General features: G+C 41.6%; 1 protein-coding gene across 1 annotated transcript in view; it reads right to left on the reverse strand.

The window, feature by feature from the left end:
• LOC120026419 (copine-9-like) overlaps positions 1-22727 on the reverse strand; it is a gene marked incomplete at its 3' end in the record, with an annotated part of 199560 nt that extends 176833 nt beyond the window's left edge. The window contains exons 1-2 of the mRNA XM_038971280.1: positions 22651-22727; positions 6012-6052 (exon numbers count right to left, since the gene is read on the reverse strand). Coding sequence (XP_038827208.1) covers positions 6012-6052; positions 22651-22727 — 118 coding nt within the window. The remainder of the gene's footprint in view (positions 1-6011; positions 6053-22650) is intronic.
• Between the last annotated feature and the right edge of the window lie 2736 nt (positions 22728-25463).

Below are 25463 nucleotides of genomic sequence, written 5' to 3' on the forward strand. Positions count from 1 at the left end.
TTAGCAAGACAGCTAAGGCATGTACAGGCATCTAGAGCTATTCACAAAATAAAAGACAAGAAGGGTAAAATAGTAACAGTTCCGCAGGATATTAATAAATGCTTTGCGCAGTTTTACTCAGAGCTATACCAATCAAAATGCGATGCTACTGATCCACAAACTATGGAACACTTTCTCGCTGAATGTGAACTTCCTAAACTAGACAGGAGGGCAGCTGCTGCACTCGATGTAGGGATAACCTTAGAGGAAATTAACACAGCGATAGCACAATTTCCAAACAGCAAGGCCCCTGGGCCCGATGGATATGTAATAGAATTCTATAAGAAGTACTGCGCCAGTCTATCTCCACTTATGTTGCGAATGTTTAAACACTCCAAAGAAAATGCCAAACTCCCGCAAACACTGTATGAGGCTACAATAGCACTGATCTTGAAAAAAGATAGAGATTCCATGGAGATGACGTCGTATCGCCCCGTGTCGTTACTCCCCATAGAAAACAAGGTGTTGACAAAGATATTGGCAAACCGATTGAAAAAATATATTTCTGACATCATACACCCTGATCAGACCGGTTTTATCCCGGGCCGACATATATACTACAATTTGAGACGCCTTTTCAACGTAATATATCATGATCATAAGGTTGAGGCAGTGGTAATAACTCTTGATGCAGAGAAGGCGTTTGATCAGATTGAGTGGAAGTATATGATGTCGGTTCTGGAGTATTTCGGGTTTGGAAAGGAATTTATTAATTGGATAAGAATTATTTATGCACACCCAATGGCGTCCGTGGTAACCAATCGGGAAATGTCGCAGTCATTCCGCCTGTTCAAGGGCTGCCGACAGGGGTGCCCTATTTCTCCTGCTCTCTTCGCTATAGCCATGGAACCCCTTGCTACTCGCATTCGGGCATGTGCCGATATAGATTCTGTTAAAATAAAAGACACGCAGCACAAAATTTCCCTATATGCAGACGATGTTCTTTTGTTTTTGTCCAAGCCTAAAACTTCTATTCCACCCTTACTTAACTTGATAAACACATTTGGCTCCTTCTCTGGCTACAAGATAAACTGGCAAAAAAGTGAGCTGATGCCAATATCACGGCCTGTGGATATGCAATTTCTGTAATCTACCCCGTTTAGAACAGTGAGGGACAAGTTCACAAGCCTTGTCATTGTAGTGACAAGAGACCTTGATCAGCTATTGAAAGTGAATTGGGACATGAAAATATATCAGCTTAAACAAAATATAGATTTTTGGAAAACTCTGCCTATTTTCCTGGTTGGTCGTATAAACGCTATTAAAATGGTTGTCCTACCCAGGTTTCTTTACCTCTTCCAATGTCTACCCAATTTCATACCACAAAGCTATTTTAAGAAACTGGATTCAATAGTAACTCCATTTCTATGGGATAACAAGGCAGCCAGAATTTCAAAGAAGCATTTATGCAAGTAAAAAGATAGAGAGGGGCTTTGGCCTTCCTCACTTCAAACTGTATTATTGGGCTGCTAATCTGAACATTGTGTCTTTCTGGAGGGAAAGTTTACCTGCGATGAGACAGAAGGATATGCCTTCATGGCTTTTGATTGAGCAGGCCTCCTGTCAACGTTCCTCACTCCCTGCACTTGTTAATAGCCCATCATATGTGAAAAAAGACACTTATGACTCTAATCCAGTCATTTGTCATACGTTTAGGATCTGGAAACAGATTAGGTATTTTCTTAACATACCCACTGTCTACATAGACAGCCCAATTTGCCTGAATCATGCTTTCCACCCTGCATTGGATGATGTGGTGTTTTCACAGTGGAGGGAGAAGGGGCTCACAACAATTGGTAATCTATACATAGATGGTCAGTTAGCTTCATTTCAACAATTACAGGGAAAGTTCAACATGCCAACAACACATTTTTTCAGACACCTCCAAATCAGGAATTTCTTAAGGACACATATCCCACAGTATGGCATGAAGCCAAATAGTCCTACATTAGATAGCTTGATCCTTGTCAAACCCCATTCAAAAGGGTCGGTCTCTAGACTGTATGATGTGCTATAGGCCCACATAGAGGTATCCACAGACACCATTAAAAGGGCTTGGGAACAAGAACTTGGTTCAGAAATCTCAAATGAGGACTGGGTAGAAGCTCTCAGGAATATAAACCACAGTTCAGTGAATGCCAGACACAACCTTGTACAGTTTAAGGTGATACACAGGTTACACTACTCAAAAGTAAAACTGCATAAAATATTCCCGGACACCTCACCACTATGTGAGAGGTGCAAGCAGGATGAGGGGATGTTGACCCACTTATTCTGGACATGCCCTAAGTTACATGCTTACTGGGCTCTCATTTTTGATTACTTATCTAAGGCCTTTGATAGAGTTCTAGCCCCAGACCCATTGATCGCTCTGTTTGGTACAGTTGATGGGAATAACCAGGAAGGGAAAGCTGTCTCTCTTTGTACTCTATTAGCAGAAAGGCTCATATTGCAATTTTGGAAATTGGAGACTGTACCTACCTTTGAAATGTGGTTACGGGATTTAGGGAATGTAATACATATGGAAAAGATTCGATACAACACCTCCAATAGAAGTCCAGTGTTTTACAAAATATGGCAGCCGATACTAGATAAATGGTCTAGTCCCGTTTCATAACTGGGCTGACGATCTGCTGCTACTCTGTGCTGTACTCCACTCAATATTTATTTTTGGCTTAACTACACTGCTTGTAATGACTATATGCTGTCTTCTTATACATGTACCACCTAATAGGATTTTGTTTTATTTTGTGTATGTGTGAGTTAACTTTTGTTTTGTCCTCTAAATTGTCCATCCCATTCAACAGTACAATGAATGTCATTGTTTGTATTGCTGTCTTTTTTATTTTATTTTTATTGGAAAATAATAAACATATTTTTTTTTTTTAAAGAATCTCCAATCCAAAATTAAATCTAGAATCGGCTTCCTATTTCGCCAAAAAGCCTCCTTCACTCATGTAAAACTGACCATCCTACCGATCCTTGACTTCGGTGATGTCATTTACAAAATAGCCTTCAACACTCTACTCAGCAAACTGGATGTAGTCTATCACAGTGCTATCCATTATGTCACCAAAGCCCCATATACTACCCAGCACTGCGACCTGTACGCTCTCGTTGGCTGGCCCTCGCTACAGATTCGTCACCAAACCCACTGGCTCCAGATCATCTATAAGTCTTTGCTAGGTAAAGCCCCACCTTATCTCAGCTCACTGGTCACCATAGCAACACCCACCCGTAGCACGTGCTCCAGCAGGTATATTTCACTGGTCATCCCCAAAGCCAATTCCCCCTTTGGCCGCCTTTCCTTCCAGTTCTCTGCTGCCAATGACTGGAATGAATTGCAAAAATCACTGAAGCTGGAGACTTATATCTCCCTCTCTAACTTTAAGCATTAGCTGTCAGAGCAGCTTAACAATCACTGTACCTGTACACAGCCAATCTGTAAATAGCACACCCAACTACCTCATCCCCATATTGTTATTTATCTTCTTGCTCTTTTGCAACTCAGTATCTCTACTTGCACATCATCATCTGCACATCTATCACTCCAGTGTTAATGCTAAATTGTAATTATTTCGCCTCTATGGCCTGGCCTATTTATTGCCTTTACCTCCCTACTCTTCTACATTTGCACACAGTGTACATACAGTATATGTTTTATATTGTGTTATTGATTGTACGTTTGTTTATGTGTAACTCTGTGTTGTTGTTTTTGTCGCACTGCTTTGCTTTTCTTGGCAGTTGTAAATGAGAACTTGTTCTCAACTGGCCTACCTGGTTAAATAAAGGTGAAAAAAAAAAAATGTAAACTCTTACAATGTGCCATGGGATCTTTTTTTTACATTTATTTTTTATTTAACATTTATTTAACTAGGCAAGCCAGTTAAGAACAAATTCTTATTTACAATGACGGCCTAGGAACAGTAGGTTAACTGCCTTGTTCAGAATGACAGATTTTTACCTTGTCAGCTCAGGGATTCAATCAGAGCACACCCGTTTAACATCCCACCCGAAAGACAGCACCCTACATAGGGAAACGTCCCCAATCACAGCCCTGGGGCATGGGGATATTTTTTTAGACCAGAGGAAAGAGTGCCTCCTACTAGCCCTCCAACACCACTTCCAGCAGCATCTGGTCTCCCGTCTAGGGACCGACCAGGACCAACCCTGCTTCCGAAGCAAGCCAGCAGTGGGATGCAGGGTGGTATGGTGCTAGCCAAATGCTGCACTTACAATATTAACAATGAACAACACAATTCCAGTTAAAATAGAAGATTGCAAGAAATACTGTAGCCTACCATTACTATATCCAACCCAACTCCATTTGTTGCCACTATCATGTATCCCAGTGGTTTGCAAACTTTTTGACCCATGACCCCTAGAAAAAGGAGTGGTACAAAACGTGCAACCCCCCCGTGCACGCACATGCATGTATGCATACGTGAACATGCGCACACATTTACTGTGCAAATGTAGCCTGTCATTACAGCCATAAAAGGTGATGCATTTTCAAAACGCAAGATAAGCATGTCACTTCAAAATCATACGGCTACTTGTAGCAGAGGTTGCGGGATCGGATGGAAAGCATATTCTGTCTGCACCACGCCATCACTGCCAGCACAGTAGCCCTGTTCTTCCTCAAAAATATCGTAATAAATTCACAATGTTACATCTTCATCCCATTATACTGAAGGCAGTGCAATGTTACAGCTGCTTATCTTTAGACATTAGCCGGTAGGCAGCCAATATCCAGCAACTTCGCACAGCCATTGAAGAGGAGGAGGACAACATTCCACAGGCTACAATCAACAGCCTGATCAACTCTATGCAAAGGAGATGTGTTGCGCTGCATGAGCCAAATGGTGGTCACACCAGATATTGACTGGTTCTGTGACCAACAGATGCATATCTGTATTCCCGGTCATGTGTAAGCCTAATGAATGTATTTCAATTGACTGATTTCCTTATATGAACTGTAACTCAGTAAAATCTTTGAAATTGTTGCATGTTGTGTTTATATTTTTTTCAGTATAGACCTGAGCATAGACTGAGTATAGACCGGCCTATTTATTGCCTTACCTCCCTAGTCTTACCTCATTTGGACACACTGTATATAGATTTCTTTATTTTGTGTTATTGACTGTATGTTTGTTTATTCCATTTGTAACTCTGTTGTTGTTTGTGTCGCACTGCTTTGCTTTATCTTGGCCAGGTCGCAGTTGTAAATGAGACCTTGTTCTCAGCTGTCCTACCTGGTTAAATAAAGGTGAAATAAAAATATATACAATTGAAATGGTTGATAGAATGCTAAGAGTGTGCAAAGCTGTCATCAAGGCAAAGGGTGGCTACTTTGAAGAATCTCAAATATAACATATTTTGATTTGTTTAACACTTTTTTTGGTTTCTGCATGATTCCATATGTGTTATTTCATAGTTTTGATGTCTTCACTATTATTATACAATGTAGAAAAAAGTAAAAATAAAGAAAAACCCTTGAATGAGTAGGTGTGTCCAAACTTTTGACTGGTACTGTATATGTATTTTGGAGATTGGAAGGACAAAGGGGCATGTGATCTGCACAGGTGAAGCCCTATTTCTGGACATGCCTGCATCTTGGTATTTGGGGTACTATGGAATCTGTTCAATTGTTCTACTTTGAGAATTAGAATTGGAACAGTAGAATGTCATCTATATGGTATACATGCTATGCAGATGATGGAATGGCATTATGTTATCAGCAGGGTTGGGGACAATTCCATTTCAATACCAGTCAATTCAGGAAGTATACTGAAATTCAAATTATCTTTAATGCTTTTCAATGAGGAAAATGTGGAATTTGATATACATTTTGACTTAACATTTTTCATTGAAATGGAATTGACCCCAACCCTGGTTATAAGCTTATCATAATAATTTGTAAGTATTTAGAAGAAAGGCTTTGCAACCCTTGTAAAACATGCAACACATACCAGGGTCTGATTTGGAGAAGGTGTCCATATTCAGCAGGTTCCTGTTTGAATGAAAGAGACGGTGGGAAGTTAGAAATGACACAAAACAAGATAACAAACTGAGCGTCATGCTAGCCTGAGTGCCAGATGTGTTTGTGCTGTCTTGCCTATCATCATACAGTACATGGATAACACAATGAATAGCAGACATAGACCTTACTTAAATGTTGTTTGTTAAATTAAATAACCACAATTGAATCTCCCACTCCTGTGTGAGACCTGTAACTGCCTGTATAGAGAGTGCTGCCATTTTAAACTGAAGACCAGGATGACAGAGAAGGGAAGGGGGGATATAACACCTCTCTAGGGGTGGGATCCTCCAGGGGCTTTAGACTCAGAGGAAGCTGTGTGTATGCATGTCTCAGGCTGGTGAGGTGTAGCTGGTAGCTGCTGGCAAATGAAGGAACATGTATTGGGGGATTTGCTCTGCTTTTCTTTGGTATAGTCATATGTACGGGATACACATGGTATACACCATTGAATGAAATCCTTACTTGCAGGTTCCTTCTCGATAATGCAACAACATTGTATAATAAAAGAATACAAAAGTAAATGGCTCAATAGAATATAATTAAGCCATAAGGCCCAAGGGGATGTGGATATATGGCCAATATACCACGGCAGAGGGCAGTTCTTACGCACGACGCAACGCAAAGTGCATGGTTACAGCCCTTAGCCGTGGTATATTGGCCATATACCACAAACCCCCGAGATGCCTTATTGCTATTATAAACTGGTTACAAACGTAATTCAGTAAAAATTAATGTTTTTGTCATGCCCGTGGTTTACCACGGCTTTCAGCCAATCGGCACTCAGGGCTCGAACCACCCAGTTTATAATAAATATTTTAGCATACGTATAATACTGGAAGGCACCATTTATAGTCCAATATTTAAACATGTTTGGGGGAAGAGGGGATTGCAGGGCAAGTGTTTAAATTGTGCAGTATTTAGCAATCATAAGAAGAGTCTGGTAGCAGCTGTTGAGATGTGTGTGTAGCATGAATGTATATGTGTGTGTCTGTGTGCATGAGTGAGTGCATGTGTGCTAAGGTGCGGCGAATCAGAGCAGGTGGTCTGTCCAGTTCAAGTGTTCAGCAGACTGATGGCTTGTAGATAGAAACAGTTTCTGAGCCTGTTGGTATCAGACCTCATCCTCCGATATCGTAGGCCCTACGGTTAGGGAGTGAACAGCTCATGGCTGTGGTGTGTGTGGTCCTTGATGATGCTGTGGGCCTTTCTCAAGAATCGTTTCAAGTTGATGTCCTGGATGGGTGGGAGCACGGTCCCAGTGATGTACTGGGTCGTCTTCACCACCCGCTGGGGGGCCTTGTGGTCGTGGACGGAGCAATTCCCGTACCAGGCTGCGATGCAACCGGTCAGGACGCTCTCAATGGTGCAGCGGTAGTATTTGGAGAGGACCCAGGGTAGCATACCGAAATTCTTCAGCCGTCTTAGGAAGTAGAGACGTTGTTGTGCCCTCGACAAGAGTGGTGGTGTTGGTTCATTTCAAGTTCTCAGTGATGTGGACGCCGAGGAACTTAAAACTGCTGACTCTCTCTACTGCAGTCCTGTTGATGTGGATCGGGGCATTTTCCCTCCTCTGCTTCCTGAAGACAACAATCCAATCCTTTGTTTTGCTGACATGGAGGGAGAGGTTGTTGCCCTGGCACCACAATGCCAGTTCACTTACCTCTTCCTTATAGGCTGATTTGTCGTTGTTGGCTATCAGGCCTAGAACTGTGGTGTTGTCAGCAAACCTGATGATGGAGTTGGTGTCGTGCAAAGCCACGCAGTCGTGAGTGAACAGGGAGTACAGCAGAGGGCTGAGGACACACCCCTGGGGTTCCCTGTGTTAAGAGTCAGTGTGGAGGAGGTGTTGTTGCCAATACTCAAGCTTTTGTGGTCTCCCCAATAGGAAGTCCAGGATCCAGTTGCAGAGAGTGGTGTCCAGACCCAGGACTCTGAGCTTGGTGTCGAGCTTGGAGGGAACAATAGTGTTGAATGCTGAACTGTAGTCAATGAACAGTATTCTCACATACTGTATGTGTTCCTCTTGTCCAGATGTGTTACGGCCGTGTGAATAGCGATGGAAATGGCATCTTCCATGGATCTGTTGGAGTGGTAGGCAAATTGGAGTGGGTCCAGTGTGATGGCCATGATGTGGGCCATGACCAGCCTCTCGAAGCACTTACTGATGACCGGGGTGAGTGCGACGGGGAGATAGTCATTTGGGCATGTCACCTGTATTCTCTTGGGCACTGGGATGATGGTGTTCTCCTTGAAGCACGTGAGGATTACAGCCTGGGACAGGAACAAGACACCCGCCAGCTGGTCAGCACACACTTGGCCAGGGATGCCATCTGGGCCAGCAATTTTGTGAGTATTCACTCTTTTGAGAGTTTTCCCCATGTCAGCCTCAGAGAGCGAAAGCACCTGGTCGTCCGGAGCAGCTACAGTCTTCCTGGATGGCTCAGCATTGTCTCCCTTGAAGCAAGCGTGGAGTGTGTTAAGCTCATATGGGAGGGAGGATTCGGTGGGCACCACACAGCTGGATTTGCCTTTGTAGTCCATGTTAGTCTGCAGTCCTTTGTTGTCGAAACATCAATTCAAGTTTGATTCTGTATTGTCTTTTTGCGTCCTTAATGGATTTGCGGAGCTCGTACCTACTTTCCTTGTACGTGTCTCGCGCTACTGAGTCATTTGGGTTTGTTCTGATGACATTGAATGCTGCAGTCCGGGCTCTCAGCATGGTATGGATATCTCAGTTCATCCACGGGTTTTTGGTTGGGGTATGTCCGGATTGTTATTGTAGGTATAACATCATCAACACATTTCCTAATGAAGCCTGTGACTGACGATGTATACTGAACAAAAGTATAAATGCAACATGCAACAATTTCAACGATTTTACTGAGTTACAGTTCACGTAAGGAAATCAGTCAATTCAAATAAATAAATTAGGCCATAATCTATGGATTTCACATGACTGGGCCTGGGAGGGCATATGCCTGCTCACTTGGGAGCCAGGCCCACCCACTGGGGAGCAAGGCCCAGCCAATCAGAATGAGTTTTTCCCCACAAAAGGGATTTATTACAGACAAATAGTCCTCACTTTCATCAGCTGTCTGGATAATTGGTCTCAGACGATCCCGCAGGTGAAGAAGATGGATGTGGAGGTCCTGGGCTGGCGTGGTTACAAGTGTGTGGTTGTAAGGTCGGTTGGACTTAATGCCAAATTCTCTAAAATTACGTTCGAGGCGGCTTATGGTAGAGAAATGAACATAAAATTCTTGGCAACAGCTCTGGTGGACATTCCTGCAGTCAACATGCCAATTGCACGCTCCCTCAAAACTTGAGACATCTGTGGCTTGTGTGGGGTGACAAAACCGGACATTTTAGAGTGGCCTTTTATTGTCGCCAGCACAAGGTACACCTGTGTAATGATCATGCTGTTTAATCAGCTTCTTGATATGCCACACATGTCAGGTGGATGGATTATATTAACAATGGAGAAATGCTCACTAACAGGGATGTAAAAAGAATGTGTGCCCAATAAGCTTTTTGTGTGTATGGAACATTTCTTGTATCTTTTATTTTATTTTAATATTTTTTTTATTTCACCTTTATTTAACCAGGTAGGCTAGTTGAGAACAAGTTCTCATTTGCAACTGCGACCTGGCCAAGATAAAGCAAAGCAGTTCGACACATACAACAACACAGAGTTACACATGGAATAAACAAACATACAGTCAATAATACAGTAGGAAAAAGTCTATATACAGCATATGCAAATGAGGTAGGATAAGGGAGGTAAGGCAATAAATAGGCCATGGTGGCGAAGTAATTACAATATAGCAATTAAACACTGGAATTGTAGATGTGCAGAAGATGAATGTGCAAGTAGAGATACTGGGGTGCAAAGGAGCAAGATAAATAAATAAATACAGTATGGGGATGAGGTAGTTGGATGGGCTATTTACAGATGGGCTATGTACAGGTGCAGTGATCTGTAAGCTGTTCTGACAGCTGGTGCTTAAAGCTAGTGAGGGAGATATGAGTCTCCAGCTTCAGTGATTTTTGCAGTTCGTTCCAGTCATTGGCAGCAAAGAATTGGAAGGAAAGGCGGCCAAAGGAAGAATTGGAAGAAAGGAAGAATATACCTGCTGTAGCACGTGTTACGGGTGGGTGCTGCTATGGTGACCAGTGAGCTGAGATAAGGCGGGGCTTTACCTAGCAGAGACTTATAGATGAACTGGAGCCAGTGGGTTTGGCGACGAGTATGAAGCGAGGGCCAGCCAACGAGAGCGTACAGGTCGCAGTGGTGGGTAGTATATGGGGCTTTGGTGACAAAACCGATGGCACTGTGATAGACTGCATCCAATTTGTTGAGTAGAGTATTGGAGGCTATTTTGTAAATGACAACGCCGAAGTCGAGGATCGGTAGGGTGGTCAGTTTTACGAGGGTATGTTTGGCAGCATGAGTGAAGGATGCTTTGTTGCGAAACAGGAAGCTGATTCTAGATTTAATTTTGGATTGGAGATGCTTAATGTGAGTCTGGAAGGAGAGTTTACAGTCTAACCAGACACCTAGGTATTTGTAGTTGTCCACATATTCTAAGTCAGAACCGTCCAGAGTAGTGATGATGGACGGGCGGGCAGGTGCGGGCAGCAATCGGTTGAAGCATGCATTTAGTTTTACTTACATTTAAGAGCAGTTGGTGGCCATGGACGGAAAGTTGTATGGCATTGAAGCTCGTCTGGAGGTTAGTTAACACAGTGTCCAAAGATTTTCATGATTGTGTTTTTTATTTTTGTATTCTCTTGGTGAATTTTCTATGCTCCTATGCTGACATGATTGTGTAATTGTTATGTAATTGTAAGATGTAGGACTCTCTCGCAAAAGAGACCTTGGTCTCAATGGGACTCTAGGGTCTGGATCGACCATTTTGTTGTGAGAATGACTACCTCTCCTACTTGTCTCATCCCTTCCTGGCCCAATGGGGACATGAGGAGAACACATCCAATCAGAGTGCACCCCTGCTGTGATTGACATTCTCTCACACCGCCGCCCCATCGCCAGCTCAGTGTTGACCTACTTGTTATCTTCTGTTAAACCACTGAGGTCACCTCAAGAGCACGCTATGGTTGTCTCTTGAGAAAAAGCTTCACCACCTATTTAGTTTAGCGAATTCAGGGGGTAACCCCGACCTGGACTCGAACCCAGGTCCAGTGACTGTCAGGCCAACACCTTGCACCAAGAGGTTTGAACCTCTTGACGAGGTCACTACGTGTTGGGTTAAGGTCGCTACACTACCCCCTTCCTTCGGTAGAGCATGTCCCCACGCTTCTCTATACCAAGTCCCTCACGTGTACACGCCTTAATATGTATATCAAAGGTAGTGTTCAGGCCGAAGCAACGTAAGATGGTAGAGGACGGAGTACAAAACATTACAATTCTTAATAAAAAAGTACAATTCACTCCAACCTGTCAAGCATGGATTGTTTGAACAAAGTAAAAGAGGCGATGATTTTTCACATCATAGGAAGATTGTTGAATAATGTACTGGAACTATATGACTTAAAACACTGCTTTTCGCAGTGCCCAAACAAAGATGATTATATAGTTTTACGACTGCAATACATTTACCACCTACTTATTTCACATAACCATATTCAACATTATTATGTAAGGCATAAAGAATGAGGGGTTATGAGTTCTCTGGACATAATTCACAACGTGGAAGGGGTAACGCACCTCCTGGAAGCGGCATATTTGACAAACTTATTTTTCTGATATAAAAAATCTGAATCGACTATTCAGCCAAACAGTGGTAAGTGTAGTTGTGTTTTTTTATTTAACCTTTATTTAACTAGCCAAGCAGCAACTAAAGAGAGAGCCACCAACACAGAAAATAGTGAGGCGCTGGACAGAGGCGGCAGACTCAATGCTGCAGGACTGTTTAGAGAATACTGGAGATTCATTTACCCAGGACTCATCCATCAACATTGAGGAATATATACTGAACAAAAATATAAACGCAACAAATAAAGTGTTGGTCCTATGTTTCATGAACTGAAATAAAAGATCCCAGAAATGTTTCATACCCACAAAAAGCTTATTGTGCACAAATGTGGTTACATCCCTATTAGTGAGCATTTCTCATTTGCCAAGATAATCCATCCACCTGACAGGTGTGTCACACAACACAATGTCACAGATGTCTCAAGTTTTGAGGGAGCATGCAATTGGCATGCTGACTGCAGGAATGTCCACCAGAGCTTTTGTCAGAGAATTTAATGTTAATTTCTCTACCATAAGCTGATGTCAACATTGTGAACAGAGTGCCCCATGGTGGCGTTGGGGTTATGGTATGTACAGGCATAAGCTACGGACAACGAACACAATCACATTTTGGCAATTTGAATGCACAAAAATACAGTGAGATCCTGAGGCCCATTATGAAGCTCATATTTTTTAAGGTGTCTGTGACCAACAGATACAAATCTGTATTCCCAGTCATGTGAAATCCATAGATTAGGGCCTAATATATTTATTTCAATTGACTGATTTCCTCATATGAACTGTAACAGTAAAATCAATGAAATTGTTGTATGTTGCATTTATATTTTTGTTAACTTCTCTAGGCTAGGGGGCGGTATTTTAACATCCGGATGAAAAGCGTGCCCAAAGTAAACTGCCTGCTACTCAGGCCCAGAAGCTAGGAAATGCATATTATTAGTAGATTTGGATAGAAAACACTCTGAAGTTTCTAAAGCTGTTTGAAGGATGTCTGTGAGTATAACAGAACTTATTTGGCAGGTGAAACCCCGAGGACAAATCATCCATGAAAAAAAAAATTGCGGTCACTCTCTTTTCAATGGATTTTCAATGGGAATCTAGAATTCTAAGGCAGTTGCTTGCAGCTCCTATCGCTTCCACTGGATGTCAGCAGTCTTTAGAAATTGGTGATGTTTTTCCTATGTGTAATGAAGAAGTAGCCCTGTTCAGAACGAGGGTCAAGTGAAGTGTACTGTTGTGGTTGAGGCGCGTGACCTGAAAGCACGCTCCACTTTGTTTTACTCCGGTATTGAACGCAGATTATCCCGTCTTAAATTCTATCGATTATTTACGTTAAAAAATACCTAAAGTTGTATTAGGAAAGTTGTTTGAAATGTTTGGACAAAGAATACAGGTAACTTATGAGATATTTTGTAGTCATGGTGCACGAGTTGGAACCGGTGATTTTCTGGATCAAACGCGCCAAATAAATGGACATTTTGGATATATAACAACGGAATTAATCGAACAAAAGGACCATTTGTGATGTTTATGGGACATATTGTAGTGCCAACAGAAGAAGCTCGTCAAAGGTAAGGCATGAATTATATCTTTATTTCTGAGTTTCGTGTTGCGCCTGGCGGGTTGAATTATGATTGTCTGTGTTTGTTTAGTGGGGTGCTATCCTCAGATAATCGCATGGTTTGCTTTCGCCGTAAAGCCTTTTTGAAATCTGACACATTGGCTGGATTAACAACAAGTGTAGCTATAATTTGGTGTATAGCATGTATGATTTCATGAAAGTTTAATATTTATATTAATTTAATTTGAATTTGGCGCTCTGCCATTTCACCGGACGTTGTCAAATTGATCCCGTTAACGGAATTTGAGCCATAAGAATTAAGTATATTTGGTTTGGAATACCCTTCAATATGACAGCAGAATGCACATTATGCTATGATAGAGAGATACTTATGAGGCTTTCATAAACATAAATTGTGACTCATTTCAAGAAATTAGGCATATGTCGCGCGTCACTATTTCACGGAGCGCCATTTTAAAGTAAACTTTTTTTTAAATCAAAATAAATCAGTTTTTTGGCAGAAATGCCTTCTGGAACATATGAACTTTCATTACCTTAATAACAATCACGTGGTAGAACTGCATAAGTGTTGCTCTCCACTTTCTGGAGGACCGAGTTTTGAAATCAGTGGAATTAGAGTATGATAGCTAAGGAGATGAAGAAAATTCAGGCGTTTGATTGCAAATATGCAGACAGAGTCGAAAAGAGAACACACAGAAGGCTCCGGATTACAGCTTCAAACTAAGAGCAACCATGGTATCCATGACAGAGAGGGAGCAGCGTCCATCCATGTACACAGGTAAGAGAGTCTAGCTAGCTACATTTTCAGATATTACACGTTTCGAATTTAGTCAGAAAGTCGTTTTCATTTCAAGTTAAAATGTACTGTTAGCTAGTTAGTTGGCTGGCTAGCTAGCTAACGTTACGTGTATGATCTGTGTAGTAATATTATTTGTATCTTAGAGCCATTTGCATTGCTAGTTATAGCCTAATGTTAGCTAGCTAATATTGAACCTATTTGGTTAGCTACCTATAGATTCATGCAGGGTAGTAATGTTAAGAGTTGGGATTATGGTTCATTGTTGAGCTAGCTACATGTCTAAACAAAAGACTCTATTTCAATGGAATGTTGATGATCTCACTGTGACAACTGTCGATAGACGTAACTGGTAAATTCGCACTGGCTATCTACTCTGATTTCAGATCACTCTCGTCTGAGTGTGCCAGAGTGCAGAATAACTGACGAATTTATGAACGCTCAACACCTGTTGAATATGGCCGGTGTCAGTAAACGTTGGCAAAAAAGCGTCATTAAATTGCTGCCAGCAGCACAGTTGCAGTCACCAACGCTCTGGATAACATAAAAACAGCCTAACCAGCTCTGCTCGGGCGAGTAAAATGGTCAGAGTGAGCTGTTCTAGCCAGCTGTTCTAGCAAGCTAGCCAACGTTAGCCAGTTAGCTTGGGTGCTTGACTGCTGTTCTTAGGTTAGAACGCTTGGATCAGCCCTACTTTTTTCGGCCAGAGCGTCCAGTGTGTGCTCCGAGAGCGAAACTTTCTGAATTTACGAACGGCCAATCTGACAACACTCTGAGTTTAAGAATGCCTAGAGCACACTCTGGCACTCCAGATTAAATTTACGAACACACCTGTAATATAAACCAGCCTTATATCATAAGGTGAATGCACCAATTTGTAAGTCGCTCTGGATAAGAGCGTCTGCTAAATGACTTAAATGTTAAATGTTAAATGTTTAATCTTGAAATCTTTGGTTGTTTAGTCCATAGTCTCACATGTGAATCCTTAAAGAGATCGGTGGGGCTAAGGCTTAATAGGGTGTGAACGATGCTGAATGGGTGTAGACAAAGAAGAGCTCTCCAGTAGGTTTACCAAAACATTCAAGGGCCATTTTCTCAAAAGTGAGGTTACAAGTTTAGCAACTTTCAAAGGTAAATTACTTTCCCATTGTTCCTCAACTGTATTGTATGATATACACTTTTCTAGCTCTATCTACTTTTATCCAATGTAAAAAACACAATTTCAAATTTTGCTACATAAGACCGAATCGAGCAGGTCGGTCACAATTGAGGTTGGTCCATAACAACAAGTGAATCGATTAAAGAATGCATATTCTAGGGCTTACTAGAATGATTGTAATAATAAACAGTAATAATAATGAAAATGAAAAATAATGATTGAATAAAAGAAGCCATAACAAAAAAAATGTCTATTCTGGTTGGTTGAGGCTTCACTCTAGCTCTAGCAAATCATTAAATTGGATATGTATGGGAAATATATGAGAAATGATTGGAACTCTATTACTTCTGTTACTATATCAAGTCCCTAATTGGCATCGTACCAAATCAACAGTTGCAGCTAAAGTAGTGGGACATTTGAGTTTAATAGGTGCTTTACTGGCGAGATAGGGGGGAAATGTATTTTACGGGCCACTCATTGAAACAATCCTCTTCTGGCGGTAATCAAGGTAAACTCCTGCAGTGGCTGCCACGCTCTGCTTGTCTAATAGGATCTCACTGGAGCTCCGTTTGGGTGGCAGGCGCCTCAGCTCTTATATAAGAAACCAGCGAGAGACAGAGAGCTCTCGCACACACAGACACACACACTCAAGAACACACATAAACACACACGTGTGTGCTCATACACACACACACACACTTTCTCTCTCGTTTACTCTTATTTTTAATCAAAGACACACACACACAGGGTCTCTCTGGTATCTGTATCCCTGCTCTTTCAACGCTATCTTACCCTCTCCTACTCTCTTTAACAATGTGTGTCATGCGTCTTAGTCTGAATGGGTAGAGTAATCCATTTAAATTCATTTGGTTCCCACCCTGCAATGGCTCGAAGCGATACTACTGAGGGAAACATGTGAGACATCAGTGGGTTAAACCTTGAAGAAAAGAGAGAAGGGGAATAGAAAGAAGGAGACAGAGAGAGAGAGAGTAAGAAGACGCAGAGGGAAGCTCGGAAAGAGGGAAAGGGAGAGTTTGGGGGAATAGGGATTGCCTCGAGGATGGAGAGGGAGAGAGAGAAATGGAGGGAACATAAGCATGAACTCTATAGAACGCTTATCAGTAGCTTCAACCGAGGACAGCGAGCTTATCCAAGACAGCAGTGTACAGAGGCCAGGATGTTTAAAGGGGCAATCTGGGATTGGTACAACCATTATTGTACTTTATTATTTTCAGATATGAGAACAGAAAAACAGTACAACCCAACCCCTCATTCCCCCATCCATCCATCTCTCCCTCCAATCCCTCCCTCCCATTCACCCACCCACCCACCAAGGCATCATACAAGGATATCATAGAGAAGTCAATTCAATTAAATAGGACAGAAACAAACAGTAACAGAAAAAGTTCAATAAAAATAAAAATCGGTATCATAATTATAGTTGAATCTTATCAGCACAATATATGGCCTCTAGAACAGACATGACTGCTTACCAAAATACGCAAGTTACACTAAGTAAAGGCTCTCCACGTATTGTATTAATGGGGACCAGGTTAAGTCAAACTTTTGTCGGAACCCATGCACAGTGTACCTAACCTTCTTCAGAGGCAGTGATGACATCAACGTGTGGTAGCATTCTGGTCTAGGGGAAGTACCCCAAAAATCGCAGTGAACGGGTTGGAGCTAACAATTGTATTACACATATGTGAGAATGCCTAAAAAATGAGGTCCTAGAAGCCACTCAAAGATTGGCATGACCAAAACATGTGCCCCACAGTCGCTGGGATCTCAAACACTTTGGGTCAACATTTGGATACATTTTAGCATTTTTTTACTTTTAAATCAATTATATATAATATATATTATTGATTTATAGCCATTATATATAGCCATTGCTTCTTGGAGAATATAACTTATAAATGCCTCATGAGCTGAGTTCAACAATCGTACCCCATCAGAACCCGAAATATAAGGTTGTTTTACTGCATTGTTTGTAAACAATCTGATTGAAAACAAACACCGTACAGCTTCAAAACATCGTTACATCTATCATTTAGATTTTCTTGCATCCATAGCTCTGTTTATACATTTTTTTTTTATTATTATTTTTTTTATTATTTTTTTTATCCCCTTTTCTCCCCAATTTTCGTGGTATCCAATCGCTAGTAATTACTATCTTGTCTCATCGCTACAACTCCCGTACGGGCTCGGGAGAGACGAAGGTCGAAAGCCATGCGTCCTCCGAAGCACAACCCAACCAAGCCGCACTGCTTCTTTAACACAGCGCGCCTCCAACCCGGAAGCCAGCCGCACCAATGTGTCGGAGGAAACACCGTGCACCTGGCCCCCTTGGTTAGCGCGCACTGCGCCCGGCCCGCCACAGGAGTCGCTGGAGCGCGATGAGACAAGGATATCCCTACCGGCCAAAACCTCCCTAACCCGGACGACGCTAGCCCAATTGTGCGTCGCCCCACGGACCTCCCGGTCGCGGCCGGCTGCGACAGAGCCTGGGCGCGAACCCAGAGACTCTGGTGGCGCAGTTAGCACTGCGATGCAGTGCCCTAGACCACTGCGCCACCCGGGAGGCCTGTTTATACATTTAAGAGTGTTTACATTTTTCCTAGCCCATCCCTCAGGTGTTTACAAAAACTAGTGGCGAGTTGAATGCTTTGTTGTTTTTCAAATCCCGGATTGCCCCTTTAAGGCATAAATCAGAGCAAAATGTTGGCGTTTTAATGTTAAACGTTTGCCTACCTTTGATGCCGAAGCTGTCATAATCAAAAAAAATCTAAATGCCACGCATCTCTCACGAATCAAAAGTTTAGTCTGCTTTTGAGGGACATCAAGCTGACATCTATCTTTCAAACTAGAGTGATGAAAGAAATTGGTGGAAGAGCCCGTCCTATTTGATGTTGCAATGTGTTCTCAGATCAGACCGAGTTCAGACTCCGAGGTGGAGAGACATCATTCAACATCTGGTAGGCTGACAGACACCTGTTTTTGATGAAGGGAGAACACAAGCCGTCCTGCTGTAGGACAACAAGAGTAACTGAACTGAAGAGAGAAAAGAGTTTCTCTCCATGTAGGCTCAATGGGATCAAAACTGAGAAACGTAGGCTTGTTGTATAATTGTGATTGATTTTGTTGTGTGTGACATAATTTACAAGTACAAAGTCAGAACATATAAATAAGCACAGATAAGGTTTTCTAAAGGTTACCTAATAATAAGTCTACTTTAATAAGTCTACATTTGACATAATACCCCATCCTTGTTTGTTATCTGTCACTCTCTGTTGATAGGCTAGCGCTGTCTTGATTGGCTCACCAATAGGTCTTAGTGTGCTGTTATGACCTTATATGGACTTGCGTTTTTGTTTTGATTATTAATGTGTTTTGCTGCATTTTGCTGTCAAGACAGAGCAGCAACCCTGTGGGTTTCTACACTCTCATGTACACTCTGATGCCCAGTTGCCATGGAGTGAGTGTTTCATGGGGGAATTCACCCAACCCCATCCTGTCAGTGTCAGGGAATGAAGACAAACCCCCCTTGTCACCCTCCCCCTCCCCCCTCTAGACCAGCCCTGTCTGTTCACTGGTACAAGGTAGGCTGAAAACGCTAAACTCGCCAACTTCTTTACATTTACCACCCAAACATGCTTGTTTAAAGAAAATGGCCTTTGTACGCTATTTCTTTCAACTAATATCTGTAGCTGAAAATGCACTGAAATCTACACTTTTTTAAACTGTTTTCAACTGTCTCTGAACAGATGTCATGAGCTGCATGTTATACTCTACTTTTATCAAGGGGATTGTATTCAAATGTATGTTTAGCCTAGTTTATCAGGGGAATTGTGATTCAACCAACATCTAAAGGGAAAAATGTAGATGTAAATAATGAAAGCAACATAATTAATGTATTTTCACCTGTACACAAAAAATGCTGGGTTGTTTGGATGACCGTTGGGTTGTTTTCTTTAAAAATAGCAAGGTTGGGTTGTTAATGCTGGGTTATTGAGATTTGGCTGAGTGGGTGGGTTAATTCTCCAGCCAAATCCAGAAAATCAACGTCATCCGTCAAGCTCGTGAATGAGGATCGTTGCAGCTGTGCAGCAAGTCTACCAGACAGTGCAGCCAGCGCTGAGTGGAATTACTTTTTTGATGGACAAATGGGCAAGGCGGTGAGTAAAAAGCTAGCTAGCCTACATGACTAATTATCCATTCAGGTTAAATAGACCTAGTTATCATAATATGTAATTATCTCAGTCATTGACAATTTTAGCTAATCTTATCTAGCAAGCTAGCTAGCTAGCAAATAACCGCTTGAGATTTAGCTAGCTACTTAGCTAACATTTGCTAACTTAGCTGGCTAACTAGCTAGCTATAGATTTTATGAAGCTAGCTAGGCATATTCCCTGTCTCTGAGTACATTTAACATGGTTGTTGCTAGTTGGCAAGCTTATAACTGATGTTTTTATGGTGGTACATTTATTCTATGTTTGTATAGCCTAATTGTTTCTGAGTTAGCTGGTTAGCTAGTCTCAGTCTGGATACTGACAGTTACTTTAACGTTATATTGAAATGAAAGGATTGTCTCTATTGTCCCAAATTGAAGCTATCCATTTTGACACTCTACTTAAACTGTGTTAATGTTATGTCTCCCCACTGCCCAGATACTAGAGGCTGAATGGCCCTGAGAGGGCTTCTCCCACCCCAAGCGTACCGAATGCAGGTAGCTACATATTAAAATGAAAGTAGTTTCTGAAATGTTCATCCACGTTTATCCATTTCGGCTGTCCCCTAAAAGCTTGTTATGTCTTTGTCCCCAGATACTAAAGACGACATGGTCCTGAGTGTTTCTCCCACCCCCAGTGTAGAGTGCAGGCAGCTACATATTGAAATGAAAGTAGTGTCTCAAATGTTCATCCACGTTTATCCGTTTTGGCTGTCCCCTAAAAGCTTGTTATGTATTTGTCCCCCAGATACTAAAGACAACATGATCCTGAGAGTGTATTTCCCAACCCCAGTGTAACGAGTTGGAAAGATGACTGCCCGCCCAAGCATTGATGAGGCCCGAAAGCCATAATGCAGAGTAAGTACACATTTGGAATATTGAATATTATTTAATATGGAATACTTTAAATCAGAGGTGGGAAGTAACTAATTACAAATACTAGCGTTACTGTAATTGAGTAGCTTTTCCAAGTACTTGTATTTTTCAAAGTCATTAATTTTACTTGAGTAAAATGTCACTGAAGTAACAGTACTTCTACTTGAGTAGGCTATTTCAGTACTCTTCCTACCCCTGGCTGGACTCAACTAAATGCAGATTAAGGTCCTGCACACAGCAAGACTGTATAGGAGTATAGTTTGTTCTGAGCAACAGGAAAGGCCACAATATGAGTGTGATTAGTGTCTTGATTATTGTTCAACATTTTATAATCATATTCTCTAATCCCCAGGCTGGAATCAATATGGCTGAATATCTCCGCCAGGCGACCAAAAGAACAAGAACCCTTCGTTCTGACCCTCGGGGACAATCACTTCTACTCCTTGCCATTCACCATCGTGAAAGGGCAGACTCTAGAGCAGAAGACTTTATGTTTCGTTGTTGTTTTACATAAATTCCTATTGAAAATTGATACCTGGTAGGGGTTGGTGGAGGGTAAAGTGTTTACTTTTCTTCAGCCCCTTTCCTCGGCTTTAATTGGTAGGGCTGCTGTGATTTTCAAATTATGGATTGTGCTTCTAAAGTTGTTTTTAATTGTGTGTTCCGTATTTGTTTATCTTTTGCATGACTTCATTTTGTAGCTGAAATTAATATCTGAAAATAAACATTTTGTATTTTATCTACAATTTGGCATGATTGGCCATATTTCATTTTATGAATTTAATAGACTGTGTAGTGGCGTCGTAACATTGGTTGTTATTGTTAGAAGTATTTGTACCTTTAGAAAATGAATGGATTTTGTAATAGAGAGAAGGTAGAAAAAAATAACCCAGCAATAAAGTAAGAAATAACCCACTGCTGGGTCAAAAAAACATGAATAACAATAGCCCAGCAAAAGAGAAAAAGCAACCCACTGCTGGGTCAAACTAACCACATTTTGGGGCAAATCAAGTAACCCAACCGTGCTGGGTCAAAATAACCCAAATTGGATCATTTATGACCCAGTATTTTTTATTTTATTTTATTTTTTACATTTGGCCTATTTTATACGCCTCATACTTGCATTTTTCAAGTAGACACGAGTGGTGAAAGAGTCCACTAAATAAGCACCAAGGAGCACCAAGTGCTCATTAGGCTATATAAGACAAGTAGGCTGTGTAGAGTCTATACTTGTATTTGCCCGGTCATACATTAAGAATCAACAGAATCTTGATTCCAGTGGTAGCCTACCTAGGCAATTCTTCTCCCTGCGAAAATAAGTGCGCACGGCACACCTGAATAAATGTAAGCACCCACTCCTACATCTCACACACCCTCTCTAGCTCATTTTAATGTCATAACCCACTGGGCAAAATCTGGTTGATTCAACGTTGTTTCCATGTAATTTCAACAACAAAAATGAAATGTGATGACGTTGAATCAACGTGGAAAACTGTTTGGATTTGCAAAAAGTAATCAAGATGAGGGAATTACATGTTTTTTTTTTCAGCCAACTTTTAACCTAAATCCAATGACATGGTGAAATGTTTTTTTGATTTCACGTTGACTTTACATTAGTTGAAAACTACTCAACCAAATGTAAAAGAAAACAAGGCGTTGACATTATGTCTGTGCCCAGTGGGAAGAACCTGTCCAACCGTGCTCTTGCGCTGTATACTATATGTAGTGGACGGCTGCGTATTAATATATATAGCCTATCCGATCTGTGTGAGTTGCGTGCGTTGGGGCTCTCTCAAAGTCACTCAGAATAAATACCGTTATGCTGCTGCACCCCCACGTAGCTCTTCACTCACTGTTAATGCAAATTCCTTACAAAAGTCAGAGTTTTGCACAGAGATGTAAATACACTTATTAAACGAATATGGTTTGAAATCACGACTGTTAGCCTACATATGTTTGAAGATAGGCTAGTTGTGGTAACCTACACAAATTATGCGCAAATATATTGAAACGCAAATGGCTCCATACAAATTAAGATGTAGGCTACAGCACTCATTCCAGTTGATAATCTATCATTACACAACATTATCAACCGTTTATATCTAACATTTTCTTTCAATAATGACACTATTGGATACGTCATGATTATCTTACCTGCACGAGACGGTAACTTCAATCTTGGTCGCAGGTACGGTTGAGTTGAGCGGGTCGAAATCTCCAATTGTCGCCATGGTCAGGCTTTAAATCAGTTATTATCAAATGTGAACTTCTCAGCTATGTTCAGCAAATACTCTTGAGCGATGTCTTGTTTGAAAATATGTTCCATTCATTCACATGGGGGAAAAAATGGATAAAAGCACCAAGTAGCGGCATTTGTTGACTAATGTCTTCGCAGAGTTGAGTGAGAGGCGCATACCTGTGGTTGAGACAAGTGGCAGCGCTCGAGACAGTCCTTGCATGGAGGTGTGGCGATGGTGGATTTCATTCATTGAGGAGAGAGCGAAAGCTAGAGCGAGAGAGTGCACATAGGGGTCCTTCGCTCCGTACTTCTGCTTATCCACCAGCAGGTGGAGGCAGAGACTTTCGGGAGTTGCTGCCAGCAGAATGTTGGATTTCAAGTTCATATGCATTTGGAGTGTGTGGTCTACGCAGCTCAACTGTGTACTGTAGTTTAAAAAAAAAATCAAATAGGATTAGAAGTACAATTACACATAATTAATTATATTATGATTATATAATTTGGGTAGGGAGAGATGCAATAACAATGATACGTTTACAACAGTAAAATGCATTGCACCATAACACGTTAGCTTGCGCTAATTATCAGTGCTTGTCCCTAGATAGACAGTGAAATGCCAAGAAAATCCAGAAAAATAAATACATACACATAGCCTATACACAGACATAGCCTACATTATATTACAGTACATATATGCACAGCACACATACAGAGCCTTCAGAAAGTATTAATACCCCATTGACTTATTCCACATTTTGTTGTTTCAGCCTGAATTCAAAATTGATTCAATAATTTCACCCATCTACACACATACCCCATAGTGAAGGTGAAAACATGTTTTGGGAATTTATTTTGCATATGTATTAAAAATTAAATACAGAAATATCTAATTTACATAGGAATACACACCCCTGAGTCAATACATGTCAGAATCACCTTTGGCAGCGATTACAGTTGTGAGACTTTCTGGTTAAGTCTCTTAGAGCTTTGCACACCTGGATTGTACAATATTTGCACATTATTATTTTTTTAATTCTTCAAGCTCTTTCAAGTTGGTTGTTGATCATTGCTAGACAGCAATTTTCAAGTCTTGCCATAGATTTTCAAGCCGAATTAAGTCAGAACTGTAACTCAGCCACTCTGGAATATCAATGTCACCTTTGTAAGCAACTCCAGTGTATATTTGGCCTTGTGTTTTAGGTTATTGTCCTGTTGAAAGGTGATTTTGTCTCCCAGTGTCTGTTGGAAAACAGACTGAACCAGGTTTTCCTCTAGGATTTTGACTGTGCTTAGCTCTATTCCATTTATTTGAATCATAAAAAATTCCCTAGTCATTGCCAATGAATAGCATAGCCATAACATGATGCAGCCAACACCATGCTTGAAAATATGAAGAGTGGTACTAAGTCATGTGTTATGTTGGATTTTCCCCAAACACAACGCTTTGTATTCAGGACATAAAGTTAATTACTTGACCAATTTTTTTGCAGTTTTACTTCAGTACCGTATTGCAAAAAAAGGATGCAGGTTTGGGAATACATTGGCAGTGGAATGGCCAGTACTGAAGAGCTCAATGACTTTCAACGTCGCACCGTCATAGGATGCCACCTTTCCAACAAGTCAGTTCGTCAAATTTCTGCCCTGCTAGAGCTGCCTCGGTCAACTGTAAGTGCTTTTAGTGTGAAGTGGAAACGTCTAGGAGCAACAACAGCTCAGCCACGAGTTGGTAGGCCACACAAGCTCACAGGACAGGACCGCAGAGTGCTGAAGCACGTAAGAATCGCCTGTCCTCGGTTGCAACACTCACTACCGTGTTCCAAACTGCCTCTTGAAGCAACAGCAGCACAAGAACTGTTCGTCGGGAGCTTCATGAAATGGATTTCCATGGCCGGGCAGCCACACACAAGCATAAGATCACCATGCGCAATGCCAAGCGTTGGCTGGAGTGGTATAAAGCTCGCCGCCGTTGGACTCTGGAGCAGGAGAACGCTACCTCCCCCAATGCATAGTGCCAACTGCAAAGTTTGGTGGAGGAGGAATAACATTCTGGGGCGGTTTTTCATGGTTCGGGCTAGGCCCCTTAGTTCCAGTGAAGCAAAATCTTAATGCTACAGCATACAATGACATTCTAGACGATTCTGTGCTTCCAAGTTTGTGGCAACAGTTTGGGGAAGGCCCTTTCCTGTTTCAGCATTACAATGCCCCTGCACACAAAGTAAAGTCCATACAAAAATTGTTTGTCAAGATCGGTGCGGAAGAACTTGACTGGCCTGCACAGAGCCCTGACCTTAACCCCATCAAACACCTTTGGGATGAATTGGAACGCCAACTGCGAGCCAGGCTTAATCGCCCAACAGTGCCCGACCTCACTAATGCTCTTGTGGCTGAATGGAAGCAAGTCCCCGCAGCAATGTTCCAACATCTAGTGGAAACCCTTCACAGAAGAGTGGCGGCTGTTATAGCAGCAAAGGTGTGACCAACTCCATATTAATGCCAATACTTTTGGAATGAGACGTTCGATGAGCATGTGCCCACATACCATGTAGTGTATATATAGCCTATATAAAGGAAGAGAAGCTTATGTATAACCCCAGAGAGAGATAGAGATATGCCGATGGTATGCTATGACACCGACATGCATTTATTTATGGCAGACGGCTACCGTGTAGGCTATACAGATATAGACGTACAGAAGGAGGCTAATTCGTTAACTCTGGTAGGCCTGAAA

The sequence above is a fragment of the Salvelinus namaycush genome, chromosome 2, assembly GCF_016432855.1.
Source record: "Salvelinus namaycush isolate Seneca chromosome 2, SaNama_1.0, whole genome shotgun sequence".
NCBI classification, from domain to species: domain Eukaryota; kingdom Metazoa; phylum Chordata; class Actinopteri; order Salmoniformes; family Salmonidae; genus Salvelinus; species Salvelinus namaycush.